The 12152-nt window shown below is 38.7% G+C and overlaps 1 protein-coding gene and 1 long non-coding RNA gene across 2 annotated transcripts; one reads left to right on the top strand and one right to left on the bottom strand.

The window, feature by feature from the left end:
• Nucleotides 1-6917: 6917 nt before the first annotated feature.
• Nucleotides 6918-7539, top strand: LOC126753715 (inactive protein tyrosine kinase pTKL-like). The gene is made up of 3 exons (XM_050465389.1): nt 6918-6947; nt 7006-7135; nt 7205-7539. The coding sequence occupies exons 1-3, from the start codon at nt 6918-6920 to the stop codon at nt 7537-7539; spliced, it is 495 nt and encodes a 164-aa protein (XP_050321346.1).
• A 586-nt stretch (nt 7540-8125) lies between these two features.
• On the bottom strand, nt 8126-8741 carry LOC126753790 (uncharacterized). Its single transcript, XR_007666209.1, has 3 exons — nt 8396-8741; nt 8237-8339; nt 8126-8166 (listed from the first exon to the last, which is right to left on the bottom strand). It is a non-coding gene; the product is annotated as an uncharacterized LOC126753790 (long non-coding RNA).
• Nucleotides 8742-12152: the final 3411 nt, after the last annotated feature.

The following is a 12152-nucleotide window of genomic DNA, read 5'->3' as shown; positions in this document are numbered from 1 at the left end:
TGTCAGTCCAAACATAGTATTACATCTATATATATAAAAATAAGTCCGTATATGTACATACGTCGCCGAACTAATCATAAACGCGTAGTGCGATTTCAACTAAACTTATACATAGGCAGTGGCCCATATATGGTTTATATGAAGTTTGGTTGAAATCCGATAACGCATGTGTGTGCGGTGCGTATGTGAAGTGAGTGTGTTTTTGTTGCAGGCATTTTTTTACCGCATACAGCATTCATTAGTATTGAATACATTTTGGTCGTTTGTGTATTGGAGAGCATTGCACGGAGTGATGCAAATAGCAATTTGTTATCATTTCTCTTTTCTCTTTGGACGTCATTGGTGATTGATCTTATCATAATCGATTTTTGAAAATATTAATTTCTTCGCATTTTTTGGTGAGTAAGTATTTTGATAAAAATAAATTAATTTTCGTTCTTATCATTGTTTTAATTTGAATATTTTGTTAAAAAAAAATTAAAAAAACAATGATTAATGAGATAAAAATCGATTGTTTTGCTAAACAAGCGTTCTGAATGTTACAAGTGCATCATATGATTTTGTGACATAATCTCAAATTTGATATTTTGTGAAAAAAATTAAACAATTTAGTGAATTTTATTTGTTTAATGTACGATTAGTGAGCTAAAAATTACTTGGACTTTTTGGCCAATTCTTAATTGTATTTTGTCACATTTTCAGCAGATTTTCGTGTCTTTTCGTCACTTTTTGGTGCTTTTCGAGTGCAGACGATCTCGAACGTTTCATTTTCTCTTCCGAACGGTAAAACAAAAATTATTTCGCTTTGGTGCTTTTCGAGTCCAGAATTTGCTAGATTTCATCAATTTATTACTGAAGTTCTTTATTATCTTTAGTTTAGTTTCTTCTAAAAATGCCACGAAGAGCAAGAGCTTCATGAACATAATGATTTGATTAATACTTTTCGGGCAGCACTTGATCAGATGCCGTCTGATGATCATAAAATCGTAATTCGAGCTGATAGAAGACCAATCGGAGAACACGAACGAAGGTTAAATGCACCTATAAATAATGAAGTTGCTGTGGTGATTGTCGGCGATGAGTTTCAATCGCGTGACATTGTATTGCGTAGAAAAAATAATCAATTACAACGTGTTTGTGAAGCACATCGCTCTTACGATGCCCTACAGTACCCAATTTTGTTTTGTCGGGGTGAAGATGGATACTCTATTAATTTAAAAATGGTAGATCCCGCAAACCCACGTGAGTGTTTGTTGTCTTTAATATACTCTTCCAATTTTGTTTAACAAGAATTAGTATGAAAATCAGGAAAATCATATTTTGAAATGTCGGAGACTCTTTCATCAATATGTCGTAGACATGTATGCAAAGATAGAAACAGAGCGTTTGAACTTTATTCGATTCAATCAACGCATGTTGCGATCAGAGGAGTATATACATCTACATAATGATGGAATTGTCAACATTTCTATCATTATGTAGATGTATATACTTGGACAAGTTGTTATTTTACCAGCAAGCACAGGCAGTCCAAGGCACATGCATGAATATGCACAAGATGCCATTTGCTATGTTCGTTTGTATGGTCGACCAGATTTCTTTATTACATTTACATGTAATCCACAATGGGCCGAAATGAAGCAATATTTATGTGAAGGGCAATATTATACAGACCGTCATCACATAACTGCACGAGTATTTAGACAGAAGCTGAAGTCATTGATGGATTTTATTATTAAAAATCAGGTTTTCGGCGAAGTTCGATGTTGCATATTCGGTGGAATGGCAAAAGAGAGGATTACCACATGCCCATATTATGGTATGTTGAGTCAACAAAATAACAAGCGATCAAATAGAAAGAAATAGAGAAATCGATCCAGGTTTATTTGATGTTGTTACAAAAAGTATGATTCATGGACCATGTGGTGTTCTAAATATTAATTCGCAATGTATGAAAGATAGGAAATGCACGAAACGGTATCCCAGAGATTTGATTTCCGAGACAATTAATGGAAATGATGGTTACCCATTGTATCGCCGACGCTCAACAGATGATAATGGCAAATCAATCAATCTACGAGTCAAGAATCAAGATATTACAGTTGATAATAGGTGGGTTGTCCCCTATTCGCCAATACTATCAAAAGCATTCAAAGCTCATATCAATGTAGAATATTGCAATTCTGTTAAATCGATTAAATATATCTGCAAGTATGTAAATAAAGGCAGCGACATGGCTGTGTTTGGTGTTGCAGAGAACCGAAATGATGAAATAACACAATACAAGACTTGCGTAGTAATGATCAACAGATATTTGGTGGCGCTTTGATTCCGTTGGCTGGTGATTTTCGTCAGACATTGCCTGTGATTCCCCGTTCAACACCAGCAGATGAATTAAAAGCATGTTTAAAGTCATCTTATTTATGGAGACATGTATAAATACTCAATTTAACTTCAAATGTGCGAGTACAAACTCAAAACGATCCATCGGCCGACACATTTTCAAGGCCACTGTTGGCGATGAGCAATGGTCAACTTGCTGTTGATCGTGAAACTGGCTTAATCACTTTACCAGATAACTTTTGGAGGATGGAGTCATGTGTAGAAGTTCACGCAAGTGAGGAAAGTTCTCTGATCGCCATTCACTTGGGAGTGGCCAGAAACGATTCTTTGACACATGGCTCATGCAGCTCACTACTTCCGGTCTTTGACCAAGTATCCTCTGGGTAGCCTAAGAACATCCGTTCGAAGGCGAGCTAATGTGAGAAGGCGAAACATTCCCTACATAGGGTTGTGTGCTGGGCTTGGGACCCGCCACGTAAAAAACAATACCAATGAAACAGTTTAAACAGCCTCGGATGAGAGACCCCCCTTTTGATGACGACCATGGCAAACGGAATAAGGACTACGATTTGAGGGCATGCACCTGGAATGTCCGGACCCTTAATTGGGAAGGTGCCGCTGCCCAGCTGGTTGATGTCCTCGCAAACATAAAGGCTGACATCACCGCCGTCCAAGAAATGCGATGGATGGGACAAGGACAGAGACGAGTAGGTCCTTGTGACATTTACTACAGTGGCCATATAAAGGAGCGCAAGTTTGGTGTTGCATTCATGGTGGGAGAGAGACTCCGTCGCCGAGTACTATCATTCACTCCGGTGAATGAACGTGTAGCCACAATCCGCATCAAAGCGAGGTTCTTCAACATATCGCTGATTTGCGCCCACGCCCCGACGGAAGAGAAGGACAATGTGACCAAAGATGCCTTCTATGAGCGCTTGGAGCGCGCTTATGAGAGCTGCCCCCGCCACGATGTCAAAATCGTTCTTGGCGACTTTAACGCCAGGGTGGGCAAAGAAGGTATATCTGGCACTACGGTCGGTAAATTCAGCCTCCACGACGAAACATCCCCAAATGGGTTGAGGCTGATTGACTTCGCCGGTTCCCGAAATATGGTTATCTGTAGTACTAGTTTCCAGCATAAGAAGATTCATCAAGCTACCTGGCTGTCTCCGGATCGAAAAACTACCAACCAGATCGATCATGTTGTGATAGATGGAAGACACGTCTCCAGTGTTTTCGATGTGCGTGCGCTCCGATGCCCTAACATCGACTCGGACCACTATCTTGTTGCAGCCAAGATTCGCCCCCGCCTCTGTGCAGCAAAAAACGCACGACAACAACCACAAGGAAGGTTCGACGTCGAAAAGCTGCAATCACAACAGACTGCCGAACGATTTTCTACTCGGCTTGCACTCCTGCTCTCTGAGAGCACTCATCAACAACTCGGTATAAGGGAACTGTGGGACGGCATTTCAAACTCCTTACGTACAGCTGCATCCGAAACCCTTGGTTTTCGGAAAGTGCAAAAGAACAACTGGTACGACGAGCAGTGCCGCGCCGCAGTGGAGAGAAAACTGGCTGCCTACCTCGCAACGTTACGATCGACCACAACACGTGCGGGATGGGATAGATACCGAGAATTGAAGAAGGAAGCGAGACGCATCTGCAGACAGAAAAAGAAAGAGGCCGAAATGCGTGAGTATGAAGAGCTTGATAAGCTGGCCTACAGGGGTAATGCTCGAAAATTCTACGAAAAAATGCGGCGGCTTACAGAAGGTTTCAAGACCGGAGCATACTCTTGTAGAACCCCCAAAGGTGATCTAGTCACTGATGCCCAGAGCATAGTTAAATTATGGAGGGAACACTTCTCCAGCCTGCTGAATGGCACTGAACGCACAACACCAGGAGAAAGCGAACCCGATTCCCCAATCGATGACGATGGAGCAGACGTTCCATTACCCGACCATGAAGAAGTTCGAATAGCAATTGCCCGCCTCAAGAACAACAAAGCGGCAGGGGCCGACGGACTACCGGCCGAGCTATTCAAACACGGCGGCGAAGAACTAAAAGGGAGCATGCATCAGCTTCTTTGTAAAATATGGTCGGACGAGAGCATGCCCAACGATTGGAATTTAAGTGTGCTATGCCCAATCCATAAAAAAGGAGACCCCACAATCTGCGCCCACTACCGTGGGATTAGCCTCCTCAACATCGCATATAAGGTTTTATCGAGCGTATTGTGTGAAAGATTAAAGCCCACCGTCAACAAACTGATTGGACCTTATCAGTGTGGCTTCAGACCTGGAAAATCAACAACCGACCAGATATTCACCATGCGCCAAATCTTGGAAAAGACCCGTGAAAGGAGAATCGACACACACCACCTCTTCGTCGATTTCAAAGCTGCTTTCGACAGCACGAAAAGGAGCTGCCTTTATGCCGCGATGTCTGAATTTGGTATCCCCGCAAAACTAATACGGCTGTGTAAACTGACGTTGAACAACACGAAAAGCTCCGTCAGGATCGGGAAGGACCTCTCCGAGCCGTTCGATACCAAACGAGGTTTCAGACAAGACGACTCCCTATCGTGCGACTTCTTTAACCTGCTCCTGGAGAAAATAGTTCGAGCTGCAGAACTAAACAGAGAAGGTACCATCTTCTATAAGAGTGCTGGCGTATGCCGACGATATTGATATCATCGGCCTCAATACCCGCGCCGTTAGTTCTGCTTTCTCTAGGCTGGACAAGGAAGCACAGAAAATGGGTCTGGTAGTGAACGAGGGCAAAACGAAATATCTCCTGTCATCAAACAAACAGTCGTCGCACTCGCGACTTGGCTCTCACGTCACTGTTGACAGTCATAACTTTGAAGTTGTAGATAATTTCGGCTATTTAGAAACCAGCATTAACACCACTAATAATGTCAGCCTGGAAATCCAACGCAGGATTGCTCTTGCCAACAGGTGCTACTTTGGACTGAGTAGGCAATTGAAAAGTAAAGTCCTCTCTCGACGAACAAAACCTAAACTCTATAAGTCGCTCATAATTCCCGTCCTGCTATATGGTGCAGAGGCTTGGGCGATGACAGCAACCGATGAGTCGACGTTACGAGTTTTCGAGAGAAAAATTCTGCGAAAGATTTATGGTCCTTTGCGCATTGGCCACGGCGAATATCGCATCCGATGGAACGATGAGCTGTACGAGATATATGACGACATTGAAATAGTTCAGCGAATTAAAAGACAGCGGCTACGCTGGCTAGGTCATGTTGTCCGGATGGATGAAAACACTCCAGCTCTGAAAGTATTCGTCGCAGTACCCGCCGGGGAAAGCAGAGGAAGAGGAAGATCTCCACTCCGTTGGAAGGACCAAGTGGAGAAGGACCTGGCTTCGCTTGGAATATCCAATTGGCGCCACGCAGCGAAAAGAAGAAACGACTGGCGCGCTGTTGTTAACTCGGCTATAATCGCGTAAGCGGTGTCTACGCCAATTAAGAAGAAGAAGATAACTTTTGTAATATTGCACCGACAAAAGAAGAATTGGTGTCAAGTGTTTTTCCAAATATTGCAGGAAATTATCGCAATCATAATTTGTTAGCTGAAAGAGCTATGCTGGCCGCTAAAAATAAAGACGTTGGTCAAATGAATGCAGACATTTTAACCCATGTTCCTGGCGAGGTTGTAACATATCAATCAGTTGACACGGTTACGAATCAAGTCGACGCTGTTAATTATCCGACAGAATTTTTGAATTCATTGGATTAACCCGGATTTCCACCTCATCGTTTACAATTGAAAGTGGGTGCTCCCATTATTATGTTTCGTAATATAAATCAACCACGATTATGCAATGGGACAAGATTAGCGGTTAAAAAGGTCATGAACAATTTGATCGAAGCAACAATTTTAAGGGGAAAGTTTAAAGGTGAAGATGTATTGATTCCACGAATTCCAATGATTCCAGATTTACTTTTTGAATTCAAAAGACTACAGTTTCCAATACGTCTTGCATTTGCTATTACAATTAATAAAGCGCAAGGGCAATCGTTGGAATTGTGTGGGATTGATTTAGAATATCCTTGCTTTTCACACGGCCAGTTATATGTTTCGTGCTCACGTGTTGGCAAGCCTTCAGTTTTCTTTATCTACACAACAACTCATGGCAAAACCAAAAATGTTGTCTACGAAAGAGCTCTAAAATAGTTTAAGTGATACATAGTCTAAGATTGTAAGAAACTAGAATTAAAAGTTGAATAATAGGGAACAAAACCAACTTTATTAAAAACAAATGTGTTTCTTTTCTTATTTTGTTTTGCCGTGCGAAGCAGGCACCGGGTCCGCTAGTTCCATATAAAATACAGCTGTCAATTGATATTCATTTGGAAAATGGAGAAACAAAAATATAAAAAAAGAAGTTGTTGGAGTGATAGGGCAGAAGCCCTACTAATTGAATTGTGGCAGAGCAAAATAAGTGCTTTTCGCGGTCCTAAGAAAAACAGCCACATAGTGGAGGAAATGGCAATGGAGTTGCAGCAACAAGGTGTGCAATTCACGGCGAGTGAAATAAAATCGAAAATGCACAGTCTTTCACAGAGATATAGGTATGTAATTAAATAAAATTAAGAAAAAATAGAGCTTTTACATATATATCATGTTTTACAAGAAAGAGAAGACAGCAGTCGGGTCAACTGGCGGTTCTCCCTCGCAGTGGCCACTTTACGATAAAATGAGAGCCGTACTGTTGCCGTACGCCAGCTACAACGCCGAGAGCTTAGTGGAGGAAAGTTTTCAAAGTAAGAAACATTTGTTTTGTAATTCAATATATTATTTATATTTACACACATATATACATTTTTAAAAAGGTTCTACTAACTACGAACCACTCCAAAATTCGGTGGAAACGGCTGCGTCTTCCACATTCGTTGCTGCATCGCCATTGTCATCACCGGTTTTCCTACCATCGCCCTCAGCTATGCCGATATCGCCAAGCGATACTTCTTCGCTACCAGTACCGTCTCCCGAGCCGAGTGATGCTATTAATAAAAAAAGGAATAATTTTCAAAGCATAATATTAAAAAAATTTGAACAAATTGAAAAACAGCTCGAAAAAGCAAGTCAGCAATCCATTGAAACCAGCAAAGAAATTAAGGACTTGACAAAAAAAATGGTTGAAAATGATAATAAAAAACCGAAATGATGGAACAATATATAAAAGATTCTAAAGAAACAAATGAACGATTACTTCAATTTCTAAATAAATAAAAAAATTAATGAATATAAGTATTTTCTGTTTAATAATATATGTTTAACGTTTATATGTATTAGTTTTTATATGGAAAATAAAATTGAATTTTGTTTGGTGTGTACAACTTTATCTTTGATTTAATGTAAAATGTAGATATTTAGCGTTTAGCGTATCGTTGTTATCATTTAAAAAAAATTGTGAAGGACGCAACATGCTCATATTATGGAGTTGGCATTCTGTACAAATTTGTCAATTCCTTTCCCGATGCGTCGAAAGCTGGCCTTGAGGTGTCCAAAAGCATGTTCGACAACTCTACGTGTTTTCGAAAGAGCGTAGTTGAATACCTTTTCACCATTATTTTGATTTACGCTAAATGGATACGGTCTCATTAGTTGTTTGCTAAATCGAAAAGCCGAATCCCCAATAATGAATACTGACACATTTAAGCCTGAAACTTCTCTAGACATTTCGCTTAGTAAAGGAAAACTATCCATTTCTTTTTTAAGTGATGACATCTCATAAATTTGAGAGTCATTACTTCGCCCGGGACTTCCTACGTTTATGTAAGTAAAACGGTATCTGAAAATACATTGTAAACATTACTTATGTACTTATACATATGTACATTTATTGAGTTTTTAGACTTTACTTAGCATCAACTAATGCCATTAAAACGGTGGAATACCATCCTTTATAATTATAATAATCAACAGCTTCTTCAGATGATGGATGAATCTCAATGTGGCATCCGTCTGTAAACAATTATTAGAACATTAGCGCAAATTTAAGATTTTATAACCAATATTACCAATTGCTCCTAAGCATTGTGGGAATCCAATTACCTCGAAACCAGTCACCAATTCGGTTATATTTTCTCTGTTTAGAGGCAACATTTTAAAACAGGATGGCTGCAGTAATCTCCAGATTTCGGTGCAAAATTCCAGTAAAATTTCGCAAACCGTAGATTTTCCTACACCGAACATGTTGGCGATACTACGATACTCTGCAGATGACCCTAAAGCAAATAATGTTATAGCCACTCTTTTCTCGATAGGAATAGCTTTTCGGTAATTTGTATCCATTTTTTGTAACGGGCGGGGGATGTCACATAATTTATCAAAGGAACTTCGGTTCATGCGAAAGTTCTCTTTAAAAAAGCAGATCCGTTTCGTTGGCAATCGTGTTCCTAAAACTGATTCTTACGTTGCTGGAATTAATAATATATAATTGAAAACATTTGCATCAATAGGAACATATGCACACTTTTGTCCAACATGAATTAATCGGCATCCCAAGGTCCTTTATTATATCTAACACGATTAGATGTTGTTTCTTTAACTCGGCTATCTTTTTTGCCAAGGCATGGTGCTGAGTAGTAAGACATTCCAATAGTTCTCTTGAAGAATTGTCGATGAGCAGGATATTTATTTGGCTTCTCTAATGCTTTCGCAATTAACATCTTTTTCTCAGAATTCTAAAAAAACACGATCTTTAGTAATAATTATAATCAAACATTAAGGATTTCAAAACTTACCATTCTCGTTGCTCAAATGTAAACAAACAATAAATTTGTGAGCTGTCAGTAAAACTCAGCGAAAACACAAATTGTCGGTCCGAACAACTTACGTTCCACAACATACAAATGTGTTTTCAAAATGTTTTCAATGTCGGTCCGAACATAGTATTAGTGTTGACACAAATGTCCAAGATCGATATAAAACGGTTTAATCGACCAGTGCTTGCCCTAGAGACATCTATCGGAAAACGGCGGGGCAAATATGTGCCCACTAAATCATATATCCAATTCAGCAATATACCTGATATTGAAATACAAATAATTTATGTACATATATATAAGCATCAAATTGCTCTGTTTTCTCACTAGAATACGTCTGCAACAGCAAAAAAAAGACTTTATTGAAACTTCCTCTGTCAATTTTATTAAGAGCAAATAAATAAGCCAAACGGAAATATGATATAATATAATAGCAATTATATTATATGTTTGAGTATCATTTTGAAATTAAGGAAATGTCATTAAGCGTCAATACATAACATTTCATCATCAATGCGTACAATTATACATTTTATGTGCCTCTAAAATTAAAGAAATTTGCATTTAAATTATTCGAAAAGTATCTATAATTTCGAAAGGTTTCGCGTTTTAATTCTTCTTAATATCTTAATGGTTTACTGTTGTGAAATTGAAATTAACAAAAGGATTACAATTAACGATCAGATCACAGAATTTGAATTCTTAAATGAATATGCAATATAAAGGGTGAGACAAACTTTAAATCGTATTAGAAATATTTATTATCATTCCAAAGAACATTGCTTGCCATTTATGTTTTGAAGATTATCTTTATCTCAGATGGTTCATCCGTTGAGTCCAATTTTCGATGACTTGTTGGAGCATTTCGACTGCTAACGCGCGAATGACACACATGATCTTTTGCTCCAAGGCTTGAATCAAAACGGAATTGTCCCCATAGACTTCAGGCTTTACATATCTCCAGAGGAAACTCACTGTTTAACGGTCTGATTCAAATGATTAAGGCGGCCAATCGACCGGCACACAAATTGAAATTATTTGCTCACCTAAGTATTCTCTCAACAAATCCATTAATTGTTGCGATATATGTGAAGTGGCGCCATCTGATTGAAACCAAATGGTTTATTTTTGAAGAAATATGTACCGATGATTCCATCGGTCCGCAAACCACACAAAACCGTTGTTTTTTCTGGATGAAATGGCAGCTCTTGAATCCTTGATCCAAATGCGGAAATTTTGCTGTTCACATATCCATTGAATCATAAAAGTCGTATCTGCTGGATCGTGGTGTATTTGGTCGAATATTATTCAATAATGAATTAATTATTGGTCTCAAGATTGATGATGGTTTTGCGAATAGTACGCTCAGTAGACCGATTATGTTGAGCATGAGTTGAGCGAAGCCCGCGAAACACATTCCTTTCAGAACGGGAATATTCGTAATAAAGTTGAATGATTGAGGCATAAGTCCATCCACAATACTGAAAACAAAAACATGACAGCTTCATACGACTCACGCGAGGTCTGTCAAAAAAGGCTATTGAAAAAGTAACTCTTCTTGAATCACCCGTTAGATATACGTCCGCATTTAACCCCATATTAACCGCTTACAATTATCTCCACTCATGATATATGTATGTATGTAAAACTGAACGCGCTGTACTGAATGCGCTGCCTTATTTCGGATTTAATTTTTTACCTTCTCGAACTTTCTTTTTATATTTAATCTACTTTTTACATTTTTGTTTCAATTATGATTTTTTTACTCCGACGTTATGGCTTACAGTTGCCAAATGGGTACTTTAATTAAGCCTCTCTTACTTTACCAAGTAATTACAATGCAAAAGGCACATATATCTCTTTCAACTCATTGCGCGCATGTACTGCATTCCTCTTCCACGCTAGATATAGTAAAACGCAAAATCATTTAACAACATCTGCGGTGTTATTTTCGGTGCTTATTCTCATGATATTCAACTGAAGCTGTACCGTCAAAATATCATATTATACTTTTATTTCAGCGTATCTGACTGTAGTTGCTAGCAGCAAGCATATACATACATAAGCAGGGGCGGATCCAGAGTAGAATTTTGGGGGAACCGCTTTATGATTTTGTAACTGATTTAAGAAATGTTTAACCTTAAACTACGATTTTATTTTTTATACATATTTCATCATTTAATTTACAGCATAAAATCAATACAGAGTTTCTCATTTTACTAAATCTGTCTATTATTTATTCTGGTTCCACTGCAATTTCGTAGTTTATGTTGAGGAGTGCTAAGCCGTTCAATCTTTTCTGGAGCATCGTTGTTCTGAGTCAAGTCTTGATTCGGCGCAAGGAAGAAAAGGATCGTTCAGCGTTAGCATTTATGGCTGGCAAAGTGCTGAGGCTAAGGCAAAAAGCACTTGAGTTCTCATAGTCATTTACATTTTCCATGGTTGTTGAAATAGCGCTACTACTGCTTTGAGCTTCGTTTTTTGCAGTTCTTTGTTTCCGGGCAAAATTTTCCCAAAACGTCTAAATATGCATTCAATGAGTACAGTAAAATACTTTATTTTCCAAATTTAGGTTAAATTGCAGCTGACTCAAATTTAAACTTTCAAGAACTTCATCGGAAAACCGCGTTTTTAAATCTTGCATGCAGAAACCCCTGATACAGGGGTAGGGGCTGCTATAGCAGCGGGTAATCAAGAAGAAAAAGGAATCTGGGCTCTTTTAGTTATAGCAGCTAACATAATTAATGCTCCAATAATTTCTATTTCAACGCTATTCTCCGTAATTTAATATTCAAGCAATCGCCAATAAAAAAGCCAGCTTTGAGATGGGTGATTGTTTCGATGACTCTGACGACCACATGTTCCGGGTTTTTCCACTTCAACATCTAATTTTTGAAAAAATTTCATTAAAGTGATGATCAGCATGCATTCTTCGCGTGTTCAGCGTTGCAACCAATGTTGTTATGACTTTGATGCTTTTTTCCCTAAGTTGATAGCACTGCTCAGAAAT

The sequence above is a fragment of the Bactrocera neohumeralis genome, chromosome 3 (assembly GCF_024586455.1).
Source record: "Bactrocera neohumeralis isolate Rockhampton chromosome 3, APGP_CSIRO_Bneo_wtdbg2-racon-allhic-juicebox.fasta_v2, whole genome shotgun sequence".
Taxonomy (NCBI): domain Eukaryota; kingdom Metazoa; phylum Arthropoda; class Insecta; order Diptera; family Tephritidae; genus Bactrocera; species Bactrocera neohumeralis.
The sequence above is the reverse complement of the archived record's forward strand: the minus strand, read 5'-3'. Positions and strand labels throughout refer to the sequence as shown.